Source organism: Carex rostrata, chromosome 19 (genome assembly GCF_964058835.1).
Source record: "Carex rostrata chromosome 19, lpCarRost1.2, whole genome shotgun sequence".
Classification (NCBI taxonomy): Eukaryota; Viridiplantae; Streptophyta; class Magnoliopsida; order Poales; family Cyperaceae; genus Carex; species Carex rostrata.
The window spans coordinates 9,154,122-9,178,884 of NC_135936.1; the positions used below are offsets into that span (position 1 = coordinate 9,154,122).

The 24,763-nt window shown below is 34.3% G+C and overlaps 1 protein-coding gene and 1 long non-coding RNA gene across 3 annotated transcripts in view; one reads left to right on the top strand and one right to left on the bottom strand.

Annotated features, from left to right (window-relative positions):
* LOC144571302 (protein DETOXIFICATION 16-like) overlaps positions 1-24,763 on the bottom strand; it is a 30,249-nt gene that overhangs the window by 810 nt on the left and 4,676 nt on the right. Inside the window, exons 1-5 of one of the 2 annotated variants that reach the window (XM_078320540.1) lie at positions 4,550-4,876; positions 994-1,538; positions 584-670; positions 439-495; positions 92-330 (exon numbers count right to left, since the gene is read on the bottom strand). In XM_078320540.1, the coding sequence (XP_078176666.1) occupies positions 92-330; positions 439-495; positions 584-670; positions 994-1,538; positions 4,550-4,684 (1,063 nt within the window). In that variant the 5' untranslated portion in view covers positions 4,685-4,876. Of the gene's footprint in view, positions 1-91; positions 331-438; positions 496-583; positions 671-993; positions 1,539-4,549; positions 4,877-24,763 lie in introns of those variants that run through there. The other variant, XM_078320542.1, reaches the window with a different exon arrangement.
* Positions 1,906-24,763, top strand: part of LOC144571303 (uncharacterized) — a 79,077-nt gene continuing 56,219 nt past the window's right edge. Inside the window, exon 1 of the long non-coding RNA XR_013517467.1 lies at positions 1,906-2,857. This is a non-coding gene — a long non-coding RNA (uncharacterized LOC144571303). The remainder of the gene's footprint in view (positions 2,858-24,763) is intronic.

A 24,763-nucleotide genomic window follows, 5' to 3' on the forward strand; every position in this document is an offset into this window, starting at 1 on the left:
TTTGAAATTTTGATCAATATAAGAAGTTGAAACAACAAAGTGTTGATGTAAGGATAAAGAAACTAATATTTGAAGGATAACTTGATTTCACCTGAAAGAACACTCTGGATGCCATCAAACATATTTGAGATTGCGAGAATGGGCAACATGATGGCCACATATTTTACCACCTCTTCTTCATTACTGTATGCATAACCCCATACATTTCTTATCAGGATTAAAATAGATCCTACTATCAATCCTCCTGCGACGGCCAAGCATAACACAACTCGCACTGCTAATTTGGCAGTTTTAGGTCGACCCGCACCAAGCTCATTTGATACACGTGTACTTTGACAAACCAAAAAAGAAAAGATCAGCCCATATTACTTAAAAGGTGTAAATTTTACCAACATCGTAATTGTGAATTTCTCAATTCAGTTAAAAAGTTAAACTAACCTTATGGCAGCACCAAGACCAAAGGGGATCATGAACATAAACGAAGCTGTGTTTAGACTGGAAAAGATAACCATATGAATTAAAATAAGATACATTATACATTAAATATTTATATTGGTACAATTTCAAAACAAAATTTGCTCACGTTACGGAAAGAACAGAAGTTTCAAGTTGTGGATTAGGAAGAAGGCCAGAGAGTAGCACAAGAAATTCAAACGACCACCATTCCAAGCTGTATATATTAATCCACATTTGAATTAGATCTATGTAAAGATGTATTGAAACACAATTTCTTGACTAGTACTAAATTTTCTTCACTTGTTTAACTATAATTTTGTTGGCAATAACACTAAATTTTCTTCACTTGTTCAGTTCATTAGAGAAAACTAAGGTGTTCCACAAAGGCCTAATTTACTTACTAAATTAAGTCAAATTGAGGCTTAATCGAACCTCATTTGCACATTTTTTAGGCAAAGCTTATTCAGATTTCATCTGATAATTCCATTTTTCCGGCAAAATTAAATCTTCTATTCTAATGATAATAATTTTGCTTACCAAACCATCAAAGCCGAAGGAACTGCAAGCTTAAAAAACTCTGCCAGATCGCGAAATGCCTCTTTGGAAAAGCCGACCCAAGTCTTCTTGCAATTTGGTGAAAGTCTAACATAAATAGCCAAAATGGCCACATTTACCCAATTCGAGATCCCGCTACCAAGCGCGGCACCTTTGCTTCCCATCCCCAACCCGTACACCAGAAGCCAGCACACGAAAATATGCAACAAGGCTGTCAAACCTGAACTAAGCATAACCGGGAAGACAATGTTTTGTGACTGTAGAAACCTCACGTGGCACTGAAGGAGTCCATAAGCAAACAATGACGGTATCATCCATTTCGCATAAATACCAGCCTCCCATGCTATGTCGGCTTCTTGACCAAAAAGTAAAAGAATCTCATTGGTGTAATACCAGATGGTGGCGAGTGGTATGCCTAAAAGTGTAAGAGTAAGCATGGCTCTTTGCTTGTAAAATCCAAGAAGGGAGTACTCTTTTGCACCATATGCTTGGCCACAGAGTGTATCCAATGCACTGGCACTTCCCATCTACAAAGAAATGTAAGAAGATTTTCTGCTATTATATTTAAAAAGAGAAATCATTGTTCTTTATAAAACATATATGCACTATATATGCTATAAGTTCCATATTTAATGAAACAACTAGCTATTTTAGCTATTCGTTTTTTTTTTTTAATAAAGAGATATATATTATCTGAGTTGCTATTCAGACAACATTACTGTATGACTATTACTGCTACTGTACTATTGTCATTTTGTATTCATTCTTTTTATAAACTTATTGACATAGGAAGAGAAATGTTAAAATTCAATAATATTTCTCTTCAATCTTGGTATAATAGTTATTTTGATTTGGTACCACCCACATACATGAGCCACACAATACTATTATTGTATCAACCTGAGATTTCTTTTGTCCTGGGAATAATTAGGCAAAACTCATGAATATATTAGTGACGTATAGTAGAAATATAATTTTAATTATTTTCACGAGTTTAATTTTGGCAATTAATATTATATATGAACCTTCTCAATTTACTTAAGTTTATAGAGTAAGAAATTAACCATTCGAGATCAGAGGTTGACACAGTTATCTATTCCCCTTTTCATATTTTATCAAGGCCTTAGATTGCAGTCCACAGCTAGGTCATCTTCTCATCTAAGCCTCGTGGCTAGATTGCAGAGGATCCCTTTTGGATGACAAGTCATTGAGTAACAGCAGATGCTGATCAGTGATATGGGACTGATAAATTAGTATTCGTTGCCCCCAGTTTGTAAGTATTTTTGAGGCTCCTCTATGCCACAGATACCAGTTGCATTTATTAAGGTGATAAATTGGATAAAACACAAGACCTATCTCTTTTTAGGCATGGATATCTTGTATTTTCTCTGTTTAAATAAATACAATACTCATATTCAACTAACCACATATGAGTTGCTTAAAATATTCACAACATATTGAGTTTCATAGGAGGAATTGATATAGGAAAAGGAAGATAGTGACAACTTTTATGTTATGTTTAGATTGACAAGAAATTAATTGGGAAATGAACATATCAATCAGTGGCCCAATGAAATGAGTGGGCCTAAAAAATCCAGTCAAAAAGACTGGCAACCTACAGGCTGTGCTAGTACAATTTTGTAGTTAGAAACACAAGTGGAGCCAGAAAAATCCACATTGTGAGGCAAAAAACAAAATAAAATAAAAAACAAGATATAAACTTAATTTTTATCACTATATGTTATTGTATAATATAGGCATACAACTCCATTTGTGTAGTTTCTACACAGCCTATCCCAAGCCAGGAAAAAGGAGGAGGGTTCGTGATAGGCTTGGCGAGCTAGCGGTAAAAAAACAGTCTCTTTATGGAAATGAAAACCTCACGAATTGGGCAGGAGTAGTACTAGGATGAGTGACCTTAACTTAATATATTTTATGGAAATGAAAACTCCCTGTGTTGTTGATTCCAGTTGGATTTCATTTCTAGCCTACCCCAATTTGTTTGAGAATAAAGGCTTTGAAGAAGAAGATTATATAAGCATACACCTTAACTTTTTGGGTGGGGCATAGTTCACAATTACTTTGGTTACAACTACATTTCCAATCTTTTTATTTTGAAAATTTACAATAGTAGAAAAATAAATCTTAAGTAGATGTTTCCAGCCATGCTGGCTCCGACTCTGTTGAGGAACAACAGAAATTCACATCGTGGACCCCACAAGGCAGTTCTAGGCAAAAGCATGTGTATTTCTGTACTAATTGGAGACAAAACAAATCTAGCGCAATATTATAATGACTGTGATAAAGACGAAGTATCAGATATGCCAGTGTCTTATTAATTATTGAGATTAGGTATGTAAATTAGTCTTCCATGAGGAGTAATTATGAATTTAAACTCAGAAGTCAGTAAACTAAGACAGAGATTGTTTAAGATTCTCAAGTCCCATGTTGGCAAAATTAAAAGGATACTTTGTTCTATGCCCTTCAAAAATAAATATTCTCTTATGGTAAAATACAATTAAAAATATGCAGAACTTACTGATTTCTCCATTGAAAATGCTTACCGACATTTGAGAAGGTGGTCACAAATTGTCTTCATAAATCTCAAGGTAGGTTTGGAACAATATATGATGTTTTCCTAAATTAACTATTATATTAGCTATCTAAATCCAAATTTAGATGAAATCTACTTACCATTAAGCTTTATTCCGTAATAATTGCAAAGGGAAGTAGCCATGGAAGCACCAGACAAAGCTACTTCCCCAAGGCGACCAGCAAACATTATTGAAAAAACCCGAATGCAATTTTGAAATTAAAACCCCAGAATAATTGGTATTGCTAACTCTCATTGTTTCTTCACCTCTGTCCATACTTCTTTTCTCTATCCTCCTCTCGCACATGGTTCAATTGTAGTAAGAGGTGTTGCTAGTGTTGGGCTCTCCATTGATAATTTCTCTCTATTTCATTTTCTTTTTTATCATATATATTTAAGTTTTGTGACATGCTAATTGTTGGGATACAATTATGAAATTGGTCCATGCATTTCCACGATATGTGCATTAAGTGCTACACACATTATTATGTGGCCATATGACTAAATCTTAAATAATAGTTACCATTGTCAATTATGAAAAAAGAAAAGCTCACTGCATAGTAAATATGAAAGTGCAACTATTTATACCACGTATTCAATTTTATTGGTAGAATCGAAGCTTCTCATAGTTGACGCAACATTGAAAACTACTAACTCTGTAGTCTATACATCTATACAAATTTCCTCTTAAAAATGGAAAGGATCATTACCATTGATCAAAGGTCTTCTAATCGGTAAGTGTTTATGCAACTTACTATTTAATCGTTGAACTTAGTTGAGCTGAATTGAATTGAACTGTGAGATATTCAAGACTTTGTTTGTAGGATAGATGTAACAGTAAAATCTTACAACAGTACACCAGGTTCCAGAGCGTCACTCAATTATAACATGTCAAAGAAATTAAAAAAGTAATATAAAAGGGAGAGGATGAAATTGCAAATTTACCAGCACGCTGTAACCAGTGACACTAGCAAAGGAAGAAGCCATAGAAGCACCAGACAGAGATAATTCACCAAGGTGTCCCACAAACATGACAGATATCATTTGTATTACATTTTGTAATAAACTCCCTGCGATCATTGGTCCAGCTAGTCATAGTTGCTTCTTCACCTCGGTTTTCACCTCTGCTCTTCTATCGCTTTTACAAGCCTCTGTGATTAGAGGTGTTTCCAGGGTTTTGGTCTCCATTTTTTTGTTCCTTCCTATCTCCTCTTTATTTCTCTACAATGGCGGGGTGATTGTGCAAATTGGCGGGAGGGGAAGGAGGAATTTCTTTTGGGTTGGCTATTTGTGGCGGCTAGGTGTTGTTTCTATAGTGCATACGTGTCAGAATAAAATGAAAAAGAAAAAAAGAAAAAAAAGATAAGTGGTGTATGTGATAATTTTATTAGGTATAGAAGTGATAGTAGTCTCTTTCTTAGTGTCAATAATTTGGATTTAACAAAATCGATTTTCAACAAGGGCAGCATCAACATTTACGGATATGAAACAAGTCGAACAAAAAATACATTTTTCATTTTTCTATTGGTAAACTTGGCATGCTTTTAGTTTTGGACTAACGCTATTAATAATATATTATAAAATTATTAATACCTTTAGGATTTTGTACTTCTTTACAAACAATATTACTAATCGATTTTAGAGTATTTTATTTTTATTTCTGAATTTTCTACAAAAGGATGTACCTCTTAAAGATTATATTTTAGTTTAAAACTAAAATAGAGAGAAATTTTGATGTAATATTTTTTTAGAAATATAAAGAAGAGTAGGGTTAATGCACTATCAGTTTTGTGCTCCAACCATACTCCACATCTCTTTCTCTGATCTCAAAATACAAATAGTCGATCCAAACTGATTAACATTATATCCATATTTCAATGTACTTGAAGGACAAATTTTATATTATTTGAAAAAAATTACTAATTTTTAGATAGGTGCAAAATTAGTACTTCTGAACCATCCAAAAACAGTAATTTTGTACATATCTCAAAAATAGTAAAAAAATTTCAAATAATATAAAATTTAGTCTCTAAGTATATTTTAATGTGAAGATTATGTTGAGCAGTTCGAATCAGTTATTTGAATTTTGAAAACAGAAGAAAAGATACAGGGCATGATTAGAAACCAAACCCCGAATTTTTTATTAATATCCAAATTTAATATTAAATTTCAAAAACTAACCGCTTGAGCAGTGCAATTCGAATTTTACCCTTTTCGTAAATTTTTTTTCCGGAAACAGATAAAATCCGGAAAAAATTCCTTCGGAAAGGATCTCTGTTTCCGGAAATTTTTTTTCCGAAAATGGGAATCCGGAAAATTTTTTTACGGAACCAGGCGAAATTTCCGGAATTTTTTTTTCCGGAAATGCATTAAATTTCGTTATAAATTCGCAGAGTGTTTACGGTTCGCTTTCATATCATCCGCTCTCTCTCTCACAGTAAGTTTTAATTTAATTAATTTATTATTTATAATTTAAATTTAATTAATTTATTATTTATAATTTAATTTATTTATATTAAATTTAAGTAATTTATAATTTTAATTTCATTAATTTATAATTTTAATTTCATTTATTTATAATTTAAATTTAATTTATTTGTAATTTTAATTTAGAAGTATTTAATTTGTAATTATTTAAATATGTAACTATTTAATTTGAAATTATTTAAATTCTGAATATTGTCATATTAATTGAAAAATATAAAAAATGGTGCAGAATAAATTTAAAAGTTTTTGTAATTCTAAAATAATTTTATTAATTCTGAAATAATTTTGATTAATTCTAAAATGATTTAGAATTGTTTTAGGAACTTTTTGTTTTTCGGATTCCTTACGGAGCTCTGACAGTCAGATCGACCGGTTTTCGATTGAGGTAATTTTATTTTCTTTATGTTATTTTTAATTTAATTTATAATTAATTACTTCATTCCAATTTTTATTTTTATTTTTCATAATATTGTCCAGAAAATTTAGAATTGTTTACAACCTTCCAAAATGGTTTATAATAATTTAAAATTCCAATATAGTTTAGAATGTTGCCCTATTAATTTATGAAATTCCAAAATAGTGTAGAATAATTATTGAAAATTGTCTAGAATATTTTTACCAATGGCAACACAATTTTTAATTAATTATATGTTGTTATTTTTGAAATTGTCAGACCAATCGAAATTAAAAATGACAACTATTTGTGCGAAAATTTATACTGGAGGGGAAATCCAATATAATGATGACGGGGTCTATTACAGTACCCGAGCTAAATACTCATTACCGCTAACCGTGAACCACAATTTTGATTATCTTCAGAATGAGATTTATAAATTTGTTGGGTACAATGCTAGTCAAGCAAATCTGGAAATTCAAGCCAGGTTTAATATGTCCACCGATGGACAACGTGACTATCAATTAGTACCGGTAATGGACCAACAATCATTCGAAATGATTTTAGGAATTGTGTCGTCTTTTTCACAAAGGTTCAAGATTATGGAGTTATATGTAGAATTGGAACCGAACTGTACTAGTCAGATTCCTGAACCTCGATCCCGACCGAGTACCAGTCAGAATCCTGTGGAACCGGACCCAATACCAGTTAGATCTCGACCTAGCACCGGTCGGTACTCTGTGGATGTAAGAATGAGACCCGGACCCAGTACCGGTAGCAACTCTGTGGATCAACCAGTTATATCCCGACCCAGTAGCAGTCAGAATCATGTGGATCAAGACCCAATACCAGTTAGATCCCGACCTAGTACCGGTCGGCACTCTGTGGATATACCAATGAGATCCCGACCCAGTTCCAGTGCGGTCCGCAGACATGTACGCGATTATTCGCACGTACCTGTGGATGCAATTGATTCTGATAGTTTGGCGAGTGGAGATGAGATGCTCTCTGGTGAGTTGTCGGGTTCCGATGATGATATCGGACAGCCCAATCAGTCACAACCACAGTCCCGTCAATCACAGTACCCGATTACTGGTCGGGAAAATATGACACATCCGGTTGACAGTTTCAATGACATATCCGGTTTTCGGCAGCTCAAAAAAAATGACAGATAATCCATTGGCTAAAGGTGTATTTTATGAGTCGAAAACGGCTCTAAAGATAGCAATCAATGAGTTTCATCTTGAAAATAATTGTGAGTGCAGGGTTATTAGGAGCGAACCTAAACGTTACGAGGTGGGGTGCAGAGATGCTTTTTGTAAATTTAAGGTATCCGCAAAGCAGAACGGTCTTTCAGAATCTTGGATTATTACCAAACAAGCACTTCCCCATACGTGCACAGTATCGGCAACACGTACTGATCATTGTCAGCTTACAGCAGAGATGGTTGCCCTTGCGATTGATAAGACCATTAGAAGGGACGTGTGCTCTTCTATAAATCATATTCGAGATATCGTCATGATGAAATATGATAAGGTAACCCCTAAGTACAACAAATTATGGAGAGGTCGTGAGCTTGCTATTGCAAATCTATTTGGGAGTTGGGAGAACTCGTACAACTTGCTTATTCCACTATTGGAAGCCATCAAGAGAAACAATCCAGGAACTAAGTATTGTGTGATCTCGAAACCGATTGAGAAAGAAACTGATAGGCACTTCCACAGAGCGGCATGGGCATTTGGAGCGTGTATTGCAGCGATACCGTTCCTCAGACCAGTGATTAGTATCGATGCATGTTTCATGTCGGGACGGTACCAGGGTAGGCTGCTAATGGCATGTATGTACGATGCTGAAAACCAATTGCTTCCAGTGGCTTTTGCAATTGTGGAGAAAGAAAGCGCTGACAACTGGGGTTTTTTTATGAGATGGTTAAGGTTGGAAGTAATTGGAGATAATCGATTCTTTTGTGTCATATCGGATAGACATTTGGAAATTAAAGCCGTGTTTCAGGATCCAAATCTCGGATGGGATGAGTCTACCGATCAATGTGTGCATCGGTATTGCTCCCAACATGTTGCCGAAAATCTCTACAAGCACGTGGGCCGTAAGAGAGAGGTCAGCGACAGGTTCATAGCTGGAGTGAACAAATGCAAACCTAGGAGGTTGCAGGAGATGTTACAAGACTTTGAAATTGGTTGTCCGAAGGCTATCGACTACCTTAACAAGGTGGGTAAGAGGGACCCTAACGATGAAGACGAGCTTCCATGTCCAGACTTTGAAAAAATTCCAGCAAGGCGTAATCAGCCGAGACTTGAGTATACTCGTAGGGATTTCGGGTATAGGGTTGTTATTAAGGATAACAACAAGGTTGAATGTGAATGTCAGAAGCCTCAATTGACCGGCATACCTTGTTCTCATTTCATGGCCGTTGTCCGTGAAATGAGATATAATGAAAATTTATACGTCAACCCCTTGTACCGTATGTCAATAGTGGCACAGACATGGAGTGGACATTGGGAACCGAAAGGCAACCAATGTGAATGGCCTGTGTATGAGGGTCCGAAAATTAAACCTGAGTCAAGACTGATAAAAAAAGGAAGGAGACGGCACGACCGCATACCGATGGAAATGGACAGAATGCGAGGTCGGAGACTCGGACACCAGGCGCATCGTGAGACAATTGATCGAAATGCTGCAGGTATAACTGATCAACCAACTGTTGTTAAATTTTTTAACTAATTTCACAATCTAATGCATGCTCATTATTACATGTAGAGGAGGCAGCAAGACAGGCGCAAGCAGCGGCAGAGCAACCAGCAAGAACAAGTACAACCGTTTGGCGCAGCCTCGGACAACATTTCACTATGCGTCGTAGAAATTAACATGTGTGTTTTTTTATTTGTATGTGGTGAGAACTATTTTGTTATGTAATTTTTTAATGTTGCTGATTATGAAATTGTAGACCACCAAGATGGACAGTAACAATCGAGAAAAGACCGAGGAAAAGAAAAACATTTGTCAATTATGTGGAAGAGATGAAAATGACTGTCCGAGATGTGTGCAGATAAAGGAATATTTACGAGTTGAACTATCTGATGATGATTTTGTAGATAAAAAAGCCTGGCTAGCACGTCGTCTGGGGGAGATAAAAAAGTCTGGCTAGCATTGTTAAGTACGTTATTTTGTGAAGCATTTGTATGTGTTGAGACTTATTTTATTTGTATGTGTTGTACGTGTTGAGACTTATTTTATTTGTATGTGTTGTACGTGTTGAGACTTATTTTATTTGTATGTGTTGAGAACTATTTTATTTTGTTAAGTTATAGGATATGGTTTCGATGCAACACACAGGACAAGATAAATCAAAAATAACAAAATATAACACAAATCTATAAATGAAAAATATACGACGAGTCCTACAAGATAATAAAAAAATACTAACCATTTCAATTGTTCGTCGTTCGCATCTGTTGGTAATGTTTTGAAGCGCTCACGGACAGCTTTTTTGGCGATAAGCATGTCGTACGTATTAGTTCCCCTCTTCTTCATGAACCCCTTCACTTCATCATCTTTCACCCCCAGCAACTCATACAGTCGGCCTTGAAAACTCGCCGAGTTTGTAAATCCCGTTATCGGCTCCCCCGTAATAGGCAAACCCCAGAGACAACTCACATCCTCTAGAGAAACTGTAATATATTTGACTTGTCAGGAACGAATAAAAAAAAATTATTTAAATTAGTTAATACCTGTCATCTCTCCGAATGGAAGATGAAAAGTGTGCGTCTCCGGACGCCACCGCTCGACAAGTTCATGAATGAGGGCCGCATCGAGGGCGATATCGGGCAATGTCATGAGCTGATATAAGCCCATTCGAATTAAAAACGGTGCGTACCTCTCATTATACTCGCATTTGTGCCGATAATGTCTCACGGATAAAATTTCTGTACTCTACAATAAGAAAAAAATTAATTACAATATTTATTTGATTACTTACAGAGTTATGAAAAAAAATAAGTAAATGTTTACCTCCTTAGACGCCTCAGATATCCTGTGATTACCGTGAACTATCCATAACAGGGGGCTAAATCTATGCTTAAGTACTGGGTCTGCCATACTACAAAATTCGAACAATATTGTAAATCACCTTAAATTTTTTCAAATTATTCTACATCATTTTGTTATTTTTCTAAATTATTGTACATCATTTTGGCATTTTCTAAATTAATCAGACAATATTCTTAACCATTAAAATGAACTAATTAATTATATTTTAAATTAAAATAAAAAAAATTCAAATGTAAAAACCTGAATCGCAGATCCGATCGATCAGACAATCAGAGCTCCGAACGGGACCCGAAAGGAAAAGAGATTCCTAAAAAAAATTTAAATTAATCGAACAATTTTCTATATTACTAAGGTAATTTTCTACACCATTTGGTATTTTCTAAATTATTCTAGACTATGTTGGTATTTTTTTTTAAATTATTCTACACCATTTCGGTAATTTCTAAACAATTCTAGACTATTTCGGTATTTTCTAAATTATTCTACACTATTTGGGTATTTTCTAAATTATTCTACACTATTTGGGTATTTTTCTAAATTATTCTACATTTTTTCGGTATTTTTCTAAATTATTCTATACCATTTCGGTATTTTTTAAATTATTCTACACCATTTCGGTAATTTCTAAACAATTCTAGACTATTTCGGTATTTTCTAAATTATTCTAAACCATTTTGATATTTTCTAAATTATTCTAGACCATTCGGTATTTCCTAAATTATTTGGACATTATTTTCAACCATTTAAAATTAAATAAATTAAATAAATTAAATAAATTAAATAAATTAAATAAATTAAATAAATTAAATAAATTAAATAAATTAAATAAATTAAATAAATTAAATAAATTAAATAAATTAAATAAATTAAATAAATTAAATAAATTAAATAAATTAAATAAATTAAATAAATTAAATAAATTAAATAAATTAAATAAATTAAATAAATTAAATAAATTAAATAAATTAAATAAATTAAATAAATTAAATAAATTAAATAAATTAAATAAATTAAATAAATTAAATAAATTAAATAAAATAAAAATTACCTTGAAAACCGGAAGGGAGAATGTGATGGAGTGTGATGGGGACGGGGGAGCCAGCGGCATTTGTAGTTAACTCTGTTTCCGTAAAAAAAATTTCCGGAAATAGCCTGTTTCCGGAAAAAAATTTTCCGGAAACAGAGGCGGTTTCCGTAAATAATTTTCCCGTAAATGGCTTGGTTCCGGAAAATTTTTTTCCGGAAATGGGGCCTGTTTCCGGAAAAAAAATATCCGGAAAGGGTATATTTCGAGATTTACTGCTGATACGGTTAGTTTTTGAAATTTAAAATTAAATTTGGATATTAATAAAAAATTCGGAACCAAACCAATGATGGTTTGGTGTATTTTTACCTACTTTATAAAGAATAATGATTTTGTTCGTCCAAGACAAATCATTCAAATTTTTTTAGTATATATAAAATTTATCTTTTTCACTTTGAAAAGGGTAAATTTTGCGTAAATTTTATTTAAATATATGCTTTATTAAATTTATGAGAATGAGAACCCTAGAGACCGATTTTTTTCATTAATATCCACCATAAAATAAAAAATTACATTAATATCCATAATATTATGAAAATTTTAAAAATACTCCAACCGTCATGGCTCCTGTCGGTTGAATTGTTTTTCAAAATGAAAACACTAAACTAAATTTTTGATAAAAAAAACTAAACTAAATTCTCAAAATGATATATTTTTTTATAGAATATCCTTAATATGAATATCAAAAACACTAAACTAAATTTCAAAATGAAAATATTTAAAAGAAAAAAATGAAAATATAACAAAAAAAATCTAGATCTTAGACTTCACACGTTTACATGAATAATGTGTAGGAAAGAATATGGTAAATGGCAAGAAAATAAAAATTAGCTTGAAAAAAATTAATCGGAAACTTCAACTCAAGTTTTTTTTTTTTTTTTTTTCCATTCTGAAATTTTGATAACTGCTATGTGGTCAAAATCAACATCTTCTGCTCGCAAGCTTTCTGAAAGGTATATGCTGAAATCGGACACTCCAGCTCCAAGATACGCTTGTTTGAAGTTTCTTCATAATTTTCCGTGCTTCTCGGTGAAGATATCGTCTCTATTGTCTTATTTCTTGCCCTATCTTCATCTGTTTATGAGAGATGTCTCAGATAAATACATTATAACCTACACGTGCTTTAGAAATGAGATAAATGACTTACAAAGTACAATAAAGCCGGAAGGCACAGATCAATGACGTAGAAAAGTTTGAATTTCTTTTGTCACGCACGGATCATACAATAAAACTGTGCACAATTGTTGGAGCAGTCATATACACCCGTTTGAAAGTAGGAGGTTCCTCATTTTTTTAATAAACTAAGATAGTGTTTTTGTTTTGTTCTGTCATTTAGTCAGGGTTTTACATTATCAATAATATTAATCATTAAAAAATAATTGATGAACAATTTACTCCTCAATTACTCTCAATTACTCTTTAATTACTCTTCAACTTTAAAAAAAAAAAGAATGGACCGTCAGGACTCCTGGCGGTCCAAAAAAATAATATTTAACCATTAGGAGTCCTAACAGTTTGAGTATTTTTAAAATTTTCAAAAAACCATGAATATTGTTATAATTTTTATTTTATGATAGATATTAATAAAAAAAAAATGGGCCCTTGAGATATATCAAAAAAAATAAATGTATGATAGAGCTGTATATATTGTATAATAGCTAGTGAAAAGTTAAAAACGTTCAAATAAAAAAGAAAATTTAAAGTATGGAGAATTATGTAACTTATTAAATAATTTAAATGTTTTTCTTTTTCATCTACATGTTGTGCATTCTTGAATTATCCTCTCATTTATTCCGGGAGTTCCGAATATGTACCTTTTTATATTAAAAAATAAGTCAATTTTTTTTAGTGAGACTATGGTACACCATATTTATATTACGTTTGCGCTATGGCTTCATATTTCTATTTTACATCGAATTCTTACTATTTAAAAATAAATAGTAAACAAGTTCTCATAAATATAAAATTTTGTCTACAAATATATTTTGATACGAATATTATATTTTACGGTTTGAGTTGATTATCTGAACCTTAAAAGTAGAAATAACACATTCATCGGCCGTATCCATCTTTAATATTATGTGTATTACCTGAAATTTTTATTCATAGAAAATACAAAAAAAAAAGTAAATTAAAAATGAGAAATAATAGAGTGGAATTTTAGAAATAGGAAGGCAAGATCATGGTTTGGAATGTAGGGACGCCAAATCATACCGCAACATCTGGTAAAAAAGAAAAAGAAAAAAAAAGATGTGGGACTTCAAATGAGAACAAAAATCTAGATGCCAAATTAGACACAAAAGTTTCTAAAAGAGAAGGAAACGATTAGGCATAAAAAAGAAGCTCACGATTGCTCTTCTAAAGATAGTGACATAAATAATAAAAATAAAAAAATTGCATGGCTGGGGTGGAGATATAGCTTCCTACTTAATATATATATATATAGAGAGAGATGGGCTATGGTGCATTGCAATGCATGAACCCTCTTATGCATTGCACTATAAATTATGGATTTAAAGTCCAAACGACCGATCCTAACCGTTCATCTTGTTCTTCATATTAATATGTGCTTGGGGACCAAATTTTACATTTTTTGGAATTTTTTTACTATTTATTAAGCAATTTTGAAAGTCGCTGATCTGATGGTCCAGAAAATTTTACTGCTTTTACTGTTCACAGCTAAACAGCAATTTTCAAAAATGCTTAATAAATAGTAAAAAAATTCCAAAAAATGTAAAATTTGGTTTCCAAGCATATTTCAATATGGATTAAACATCTAACGGTTCGGATCGGTCGTTTGGACTTCAAATCCGTGATTATAGTGCAATGCATAAGGGGGTTCATGCATTGCAATGCACCATAGCCCATCTCTCTCTCTCTCTCTATATATATATATATATATATATATATTTTTTTTTTTTTTTTTCTGATTTGTTGTCTAATTTGAAGACTCATTTTTAGAATTTTTTTTCCAAGTTTTTGTCTAATTTGATGTTCCACCTTAATTTTTTTTTATTTGACAATGGTTGCGGTATAATTTAGAATTCATGATCTTGTCTTTTATTTTTAAAATTTCACCGTATCATTTTTGTTATTTTCTATGAATAAAAATTTCGAGCGTATTACGATAGGCTCACTCTTTTTCTTTTTTTCCTTTTTTTTTAAATCAACTGAATCATTGCGTCTGAATGATTGAATAGAAAAAATAGTGAAGGATTCAGTGTGCGCCGACATTTTTATTTTTATCTATTTTCTAATATATTTTATTAAAAATAATCAAGTTTTTGAGTTTTTTTTTAAATATCCAAGTTGCAGGAAATTTCTGCTGACTCAGAACATTTTCTAATTTAACAGCACAAAGTCACCTTAATCTTATTATAAGTATGCTTGAATGCATCAAGCTCGGCCTTTTTCAGTACCAACGAGGTTCCTTCTTGTGATGTGTGCAATAAGGCTGGTGTGAAGGTACGCTGTTTTTGCTAATTTGCTATGTGTTTATTGATTTTTTGTCATACTTGCATGAAAACCTTAACTCTAATATTGGAAACATCAGCAAGCTGCGAAAACCCAGGTAGAGCCAAGTGAATATAACTTAACTGCACCTGATCTTTTAAGTGAATGAGTCTCTCTATTAACTAAACTAAATATGCATCAGAAATTCAGAATTCATTCAGGTTTAACAGTTGAGATCTTTCATTTTTCATTTCATACTACCTTTTCCTCTTTTATTTTACAGGCCTCTGTTTGTTCAAAGGAAGGCTGTCTCATCAAAATACACGATTATTGTATGCAGAAGAAAATTTCTAATAAAACGGTACCCATTTTTTCATTATAATTTTTTGTACAAAAATCATATTATCAGATTGTACTTTTATCCCTCAAATTGGCAAACTATTTTTGTGCTTGATCCTTCTTTTTACCCCCAGTCACCCATTTTAGGGTTAACTTAGAGTAGACGGTTTCGATGGAATTACTAAGTTCTCAAACTTGTATCTAATCAAAATAGTTCTCAATGCAAATTATCAAATAAAAGTTCTCAACACATAGAAATAAAGTTCATACGAACCTTAAATAAGTTCTCAACACATAAAAATAGTTCGCAAGTTAATTTCTACTACCACGCCTCCATCGAATTCCCAAGAACCGACCAGATCCCATTGATGATCTTGGTGGCTCTACTTACGCTTGATTGGGTACCGTATTAGTTGTACTTGATGGCCCTGCTTGTGCAAGGTTGGGTACCGTATTGGCTGTACCTAATGGCCCTGCTTATGATGTGCTCCTCCTTCCTACTTGGCCACATTCTGTAGTTGACCTTCTTCGCTAGGTACCTGAAGGCCCTGCTTGGATCCCAACTGCCTCTCCTCCTGCTAGTACTTCTCTCATTGCCTCCCTAAACATCTGATTTGCATTTTCATGGAATGTACGGCTTTTGGTTGTGCTTCACCGCGACCCTTGCGAGCCACTTGCTTCGGCCATAACTCGCTCATTTTCTGCTACATTTGCTTTGTTATGAGCCTCTACAAACCAAAAAGTAAGCTATTCAAAATTAGAATGAAATATAATCAGGGTTGAATGTTACATACCTCGCTGACGCCTGTTAGAAGTGGAACGATGGGGACGGTGCCTCATTTGCCTACCTTGCATTTCATCCATGGTCATTACATGACGGAGCTGTTTTCTCCTACCACGTCGTATCCAATCTTTGAATGGCTGAATTTTATCATTAGTGGTCGTAGGCCATTCATTAGGATTACCATAAGGAACAAACAGGGTATTCCAAATACTAAGAAGGTAGTCCACCCTATACCAATGGGCAACTGATAGGGGTGAAATAAATCATTATTTTTCCTATCACTTAGTCTAAAATATTATCATTTATCAAGTTACAATTACCTATTTTCTAAAGAATCAAATTCTTTTTTATTATTTTACTTTATCTGAGAGAATTACATATTTTCGATGATATTCGAGCTAAAATAGGCATAAAATGAAGCAATTTTGACACTCAACTTTAGCCGTACGGATGCCCTCATCTGCATGCGATCCAGAACAGCTGCCACAGGAAGTTATGCCCTACGTGCGGTTTACACCAAACCGCATGCGACTCAGGCATCTGCACGCAGAAACTGCCAGAGCAGTGGTTACAGATCTAACTTGCCTACCAAGGCCTATATAAGCATCCGATGCCCAAGGAACATCATATCTCTGAATCTCTGAACACATATACACATCTCTACATCAGAGAGCACTTAGAATTAGGGTGTTCTCTTGTGGAGGCTATGCAAAGGAGAGATCAATACAATAACAAGGTCTCGATTAGAAGAGGAGTAGAGACAAGACTCGAAGACGACGTGCATGAGAGAAGAGGCAGCATAGGTGTTCACCTTCCATCTCTCTCTCTCTCTCTCTCTTAATGTCTTTTGTCTCTTTTGTTGTTGAACCCGCCATGAGCAGCTAAGCAACCCTTTTCTAGAGTGAAGACATGTAATCTTGAATTCTTATGAGTTTAATCTAGTTGTTTATTTATATTTGTCATTACACTATGATCTGAATTCTTGTTGAGATTTATTCTTTATGTTCTTACTTATTCGATTTTTAAATGAACCTTGTATACATTGAGATGTACACTCCTTGTATACCATTGTGGAGTTGACCAATAACCAAAGAATATAAGTATCTTAGATACAAGTAGAATAGACTGACCGGGTGATTGCTTGTATCCGAACTTCAGTTAGAGACCTATTAGGATATTGTTTCATAGACGAACGTTGCACTCTATAACTAATAGTGGAGTAATCATAATTATTGTTATTGTGAAATGTTAGAGGAAGAACCGACCAAGTGAACTTGACTCTTTTGTAATATTAGTAATTAGGACATATCATTAATCTTTATGCGATTGTATTAGGTACCCAATCAGGACCTACTCAATTAGGGTGTTGTAAGACTGACCAATGATCAACACTAGAACAGAATTAGAAACTCTCAGATTGCAATTGATACCAGTGCAGGGCGTGTGTGGTTAAGGCCAAACCGTATGCGATTCCGACTGGAGTGGAAACCAACCATTGTACGATTTGCCCAATCATGTATGGATGGTGACAGAACCGCATGCTACTAAGTAACTTTACATTGACATGTATTGGCAGTAGTATGCGGTTGGTGACAGACCGTACGCAACTATTATGTTATTCAGAACCTAGATTAAACGAGTTTGAATGATAGAATGTCTGATTCCCCGGAAGCCCATCTTCTAAACACTTAATCTAATACTACTTCACTGTTGTAACCCAATATTACAACCAAGCAACCAACAATCAATCAATCAAACACAACCAACCTAAAGGAACCGATAACCTAGACTTAGCTTGCATTTGGATCTCTTAATTCACCATCCCTGCAAATTGACACCCCGATCTATACTATACACCAAGTTCGTACGCTTGCGAATTGACAGTAGAGTAGAAAATTAGGGTATAAATATTATTAGCATTAATTTTGACCTCATCAGCAACAAATTGGTCCCCACACGAGTTATTGTGGCGACAAACCGCTAACATATGAGTGCACGGAATTCCAATTAATTGGATACCTCTGCATGTACATTTCGTTGTTCTGTTGGGTCCGCATGTCACGATATACTAGAAATGTCTATGAATAATGGACATAGTTCCATCCTGCATTTGTACTACTGGAACATATTCATTTTGGGCCCGTAACTTGGTACTGACCTTCGCCATGTGAGTATGAGGTGACAGCCATATTTATAGCTTTATCCCACCATTTGGTAAGCTTATCATATACCCGTTGGAAAAAATGCCGATCTACATTGCTTAGCTCTGTCGCTCACTGTCGTCATTGAACAAACCAAGCATTGCATTTGTAGAATGTCTCCTCCACAAGTGCAGTCACGAGCAACATTCAGCTCTCCTTGAAGACAGCGTTCAGGGACTCAGAGCTGTTTGTTGTCATGATACCAAATCGGTATCCTCCATCACAGGTCTGGAAAATTTTCTCATAATTTGACAACTCCATGGGGTCTGATATCTTGCAAACTTATCTATATTTCGACTTGTATTTTGTACCAAAACCCGTGTTTAAAACTATTAAATCGATTGTATTTCATTGAAATATCTATAGAATGTGGTACTGCTACAAGTTTGTTCTTATTTTGCAGGAATCAGGTGAAATTGAGGAAGAATCTGAAATTTGAGAAGTTTTTACATGGGCCGTACAACATTCTACGCAGACCGTACAACCCTCTGCCCGACCACAGACACGACCAGGACACCTGATGCTGAAATTTCAGGAGCTGAACTTAAAACAGTCATAGATTTTGACTCGTAACTCCGTTTTGAGTGTATGACCACTTTTCATAAAGCTTGCGAGAAAATCTACAATCTGAGCAAAAGACATAGGCATTTTTTGAAATTCTACACGGCCCATGTCAGGCAATTCTGGAAACAGGTCTAGAATTTGGAAACAAGGCCTATTGAAGGAAGGTCAGCTAGAAATGCTTATAAGCGGGATTTCTTGCACCTGAGAGCTAATTCTAGAGCAGGGAAGCATTTTCTAGGGTTTGGATTGGCGGCTATTGCTTGGAGGCAAAGTTGAGAAGCAAAAGACGCGAGTTTTGTTATGGATCTTCTTCTTCTTTGGGTTTTATCATGATTTCTCATATTCTTATCTGTTTTATTTGTTTTAGAACTATGCTTGAGTAGATTTCTTTGTTTCTAGGGTTAAGATGTAATCGAATGTTTTGTTTTGCATGATAGTTATTGAATTTTTGTATTGAAATTTGTGTTTGTTTGACTGTGTTTGATTTTAATTGCTTAGATTAAATTGTTTGATTTCTAGATGCATGATCACATCTAAAGCGCATTTCACCCATTATAATCTTTCAACCAAAACCAAGTACATGAGGTATGTTTAGTGATCCGAAAGGTGAAACCAAATAATAGCCGAAAGGTGAACATTTCCTCTTATTGACAGATAGAAGGTTTCCTTTAGAATACCAAACAAGCAACTAGGTAATTCGGATCGATATGAAAGTTGAGGTCTAGAATCCGACGAGGGTAAATATTGCAACTTCATACCAAGTTTTATGAACCAACATACGAGAGTTGAGGTTTAGGAACATTAGGTCTGGTCAGTAAAACCCTACACAAAGGAACAATACAAAGAAATAATAACTGGTGCATTAACTCGAAGTCTACACGGACCGTGTATGAAAGTACCCGGCCCATGTAACTTGACTCGACCCGTGTAGGAAACTACACGGCCCGTGTTAGGGACTGAGAGACAGAACTGAGATGAGTCTAAAACCCTGGAAACACATTTTTATTATTGATTTAAACCAAGTTATTTACCTTCTTGCATTTAATTACTGCTATTGAACTATTTAGGAAACTTAAATACCCAAAACCAACATTTTCTCACTTCTAGTCTTTAATTAATTTAGGTAGAATCTGGTTAAGACTTGAACTGTCCCTGTGATCGATACTCGATAATATACTACTCGATAGGATTGTGCACTTGCAATCTGGCTCGAAAGTGTATTTAAGGTTTAAAAGGTACAATTTACTGTACTGAAACTTTGTGCATACGCTTTTATGTGAACAGGGTCATTAGGACGGGTCTTGCCCACTCTCCTAAAAAATGCATAACACTTTGGATTTTGCTGTAATAAAACAAAGTAAAACTTAACAAAATGTAATAAATTAAACAAAAATGATATAAATTAGACAAAATTAGACATACGATGGAAAAATCTTCGAACATCTCTTTCAACTTTATTGGCTTCTTCTTCCTGGCTCCTTGTTTGAACCAAGTTCTGTACCATTTGTGCTTCCCACACGCCTGGACGAGGTTGTCAGCAATATGCTGCATACAATACCTGTGCACAAAATTTTCCCCATCCCATCCGTAATCAGATTTCAATGCAGGTTTGATCCCCTTGTGTTGGTCTGATATAACACATACAAATTTATTAACACCAATCACATTAATCCTAAGTTAGTGTAAGAAAAAAAAAACTCTAATTCTCTTCATCCTCCTTATACACAATTACAAATGCTAGAGGCAGCAATTGGTTCTCGGCATCATAGCCGCATGCCATCAAAAGTTTTCCCTTATTTCGCCCAGATAGGAAGGCTGCATCTATACTGATCACCGGTCTCAAGTAATTAAATGCTTTGATGCATGGTCTGTAAGCCCATGCTACAGCCCTGAATTGCTGAACACCTTGCTTGACTTCTCTTGTATCTTTATCGATGATCGGACTGGTCAGAAATTGAAACTTCGAGTCGGGATTCTTGTGACATATCCCGATAAGCAATAGTTTCATGAAATTGTATGACTCCTCCCAACTCCCAAATTGTCGAGCTATTGCAAGCTAACGACCCCTCCAAAAGTCAGTTGTCCTTCGGGGTTATAGTGCTATACCTAACCCTTACGCAGTTTGCCACACTCTGGATGCTCATACATTGGTCTTTCTTAATGTTATCCTCGATGATTGATGCCATAAGTTGTGCATGGTTGGTCCTTGAGTACTCAGACCTACATGTGTGAGGTGTGTCTTGCTCAGTTATCATCCATGCATCTCTATAAACCCTTGTTTTTGCTTTAAGAATGAAATGACAACTCGGAGTCCTGCATTTAACTTTCAGTTGCTTTATGTCACTTCTCTTCGTATATATCTCCTGGTTCTTACCAATATGGTGCTCTCTGATTTTCTTTGCCAATTTCTTTTTTTTTTTTGAAGTATTGGTATGGAGCGAGCTCACTCTTGTATTCAATCCGATGACTATAGTAAGAAATATCTACTTCTCAAAAAGCAGATGTGTCATTGAAGTTTATGAACGAGTGAGTCGCAGAACGGTCACTTAACGTCATATTTCTATCTCGCCTCAAACTGGGTTGTGTGTCATCTTTTACATCAAAATTATCTTCTTCATCATCAGGGTCCCGGGCTCTTTCCGCCCATTCATCCCCAGTTTGTAGAGTCTCCTCCAGAATTTCGTTCATAAATACAAAATCCAACTCGGTTGGATCTTCCTGTACTGGTGGCGGTCTGGGTAAGGATTTGGTTCAGGCATAGGTAAGGATGAAGGACCCCCCAAACACGGATATATGTGGGATAAAAGATGAAGATTGTGGTTAGGGTGAATTACTGTATATTTATAGTTCTTGTTCTGGTACGAAAAAAGAAGCGTGTGATTCATAATTTTGTTGATTATTTTCCACAGCCAAATTTTGGGCTGAACTTCCAGCCCCTGGCTTTCTACGGCTTTTGCAGGCAAAAACTTCGAAGCCATTATCGCCGGACCTCGCAACCCGCGCGATCAGGCCTCTTAATGCCCTATCATCTCCCAATATGATTCTGACATACCTTTCTACTTGGACCATTCGTCTTATTATTTCTAAGTCCCAATGATTCCTATTGTAACCGCGTGCTTCGTAAATAAGCGATTTCAACTCCTCAAATGAGAAATTTTCCACAACCCAATAGATATTTACTGGAGGTTTGGAGTATGTACCCTATACCGGTAAGTTATGAACTTCCCTCCAAAATGTACTGAAATGGCAATAGACATGGCCAATAAACTATATTCGTAAATGGTAAATATTTTGTCAGTTTACTGATTTCAGTTGTAACAGTTGCAGGAAAAAAAAAAATCTGAAAATCGCCTCAGAAATCACCCTTTTTCGCTTCTAAAACCACCTTCTTCTGCTCTCTTTTTCTTTCTCTCTTTCTCTGAATGAGTTCTGCTGAATTTGTAAGGGAGGAGAGAGAAACGAGCTTTTTATAGTGCAAAAAAGCAAAAAAAAAAAATACTGAAGTCGCAGAACCTGTGACTTGGGTATTTAAATTTTTTTTTAAAAACTTGATTATTTTTAATAAAATATATTAAAAAATGAATAAAAATAAAAATGTCGGCAGTGTGCGCAATTGGAGGTGGACAAATCATATACGGCGACGGCGTCACACGGCACCATATCGATAAGAGCGCTAAAAGTCAAAAAGGACCAAGATTGTTCAAAGCTTGCGAGTCACGAATAAGTTCCTAAAAAAATTGAACCCCATCACAATCAGTTTCATGGCATCTTGTCTTTTTCAAAAATCATCAGGAACCAACAAACAAAAGAAAGTTTTGTAAACTGCAGGTGCTGTTTCTTAATTCCTTGGTTGCCACCAAAGCTAGCAAGCTTTTTAGTTTTTACCCACTAGTCCAGTCAATTTTGTCACTACTTTTTGTCAACATTTCTGAATTTTCTGAATAATTTCCATGGAAAATGCAATAAAGTAGAGTTTTCTTTGTCAGTTTGTGAAGATCCAATCAGAGTGCCAAACGCTTTTACAAGCTTTAATTATTTTTTTAAACTATATTCCAGTAGATAATTTGCACAATTTTGCTATTTTAGAAAATGAAACAATTTTTTTTTGAGGTATAGAAACAACTAATTTGTAACGAAACAATGAAACATATTGTTTGCTGCTTCTTTTTTCGCCATAGATAATAAGGATTGAAAATTTCGAGCATGTTCTTTTATCGTCAAATAACATGTCACACAAAAAAAATTATACATCCCTTGACCAAAGTAAATAATCACTCTCCTCCTTATTGACCGAATATTTTGTTCGATCCTTCCAAAGTGAGATTTAGAAATTTTTGAAATACAATAGTGGAGGGAGCCGAACAAATTTTCAATCACCCCAACTATATGATATTTCCCTAGTTCTAAATCTGTATTTCTAATTTAATGAAACAAGAAATAACTGGAGAAGAGTTTTTGTATTTAATTTTTCTCAAAGAGCAAAGTTACATGTTATCTCAGATATATAGCCTTTCTAACCCCTGATTACATTATTGACCCTACGATGCATTTTAGTTGGGCTCGACTCAATAAAAAAGATTACAGAGACTCAGTCTGTCTTTAGAGACCTCAACATATTTTGGGCTGGATATTATGGTAATCAGACTAGATAATTAATACCATTACTTAATGTGAATCAGGGTTTTACTCAGAAAATAATAGCCTTCATATGATATGATATGAGCCAGTAAAATTATGCGCTGCTATGGACTGCAATCTCTTCGTATAAAGTACAAATCTGGATAGGAACTATTATGTAACTGTTAGATAATTGATAAATATTAAATTAAATATGATATTTTTATTTATACATATTACTACATACTTTTTTGTTATTATGATTAGAATAGTTTATACATATTGTGATGTAAATATCGATAATCATATAAATGGTTAATGTATTCGATAACTAGTTATTCGTTTTGTTGTCTATTATCTTAACTGTTAAAGTCAAAATTTAATGTGCAAAGACATGATCTGAGTAAGACAAATTTTGTGTGGGTATGTGTATGAAAATGTCACCACGGGGACAACAGACAAATGGGTCCCATCAGCAACAAAAGCAGAGAATTAGATAATGTCCAAGCAAATATTATAAATTTCGTTCAGTATATAATTCATCATTTTTTCGTTCAAGAAAAATGAATATGTATTAGTGTATAATCAACGAGAGTGGGATAGGAGTTGATAGGAAACTAGAGTTGTAGAGACATACTTTAGAATCAAAAGGTTTTAGACTTAGTAGGATTAAAACCGAGTATATGAGATGCGAGTTCAGCGATGTCAGGTAAGATGATGGAGATGTCATTTTGGCTAGACAAGTAGTGCTTGAGAATGACACTTTTCGACATTTGGGATCTATCTTGCAGAGTAGTGGTGAGATTGATGAAGATGTTAGCCATAGGATACGAGCGGGGTAGGTCAAATGGCGACAAACATCTTGCATCCTATGTGACAAAAAAGTTCCACAAAAGCTCAAAGGCAAGTTCTACAGGACGGCTATCAGACTGCGATGTTGTTTGGTGCAGAATGTTGGGCTACTAAAAGACAACACGTTAAGAAGATAAGTGTAACAGAGATGCATATGTTGCGGTGGAGTTGTGGTCATACAAGATGGGCCGATTTTTTTAAAAATACCCAAAAAAATAATTATTTTATTAAAAATAACCAGGTTTTGGATGAAATTTTAAAAATACCCAGGCCGTAGATTTTTTCTGCTCTCCGGAATTTTTATTCCGGGCCGCAGAAA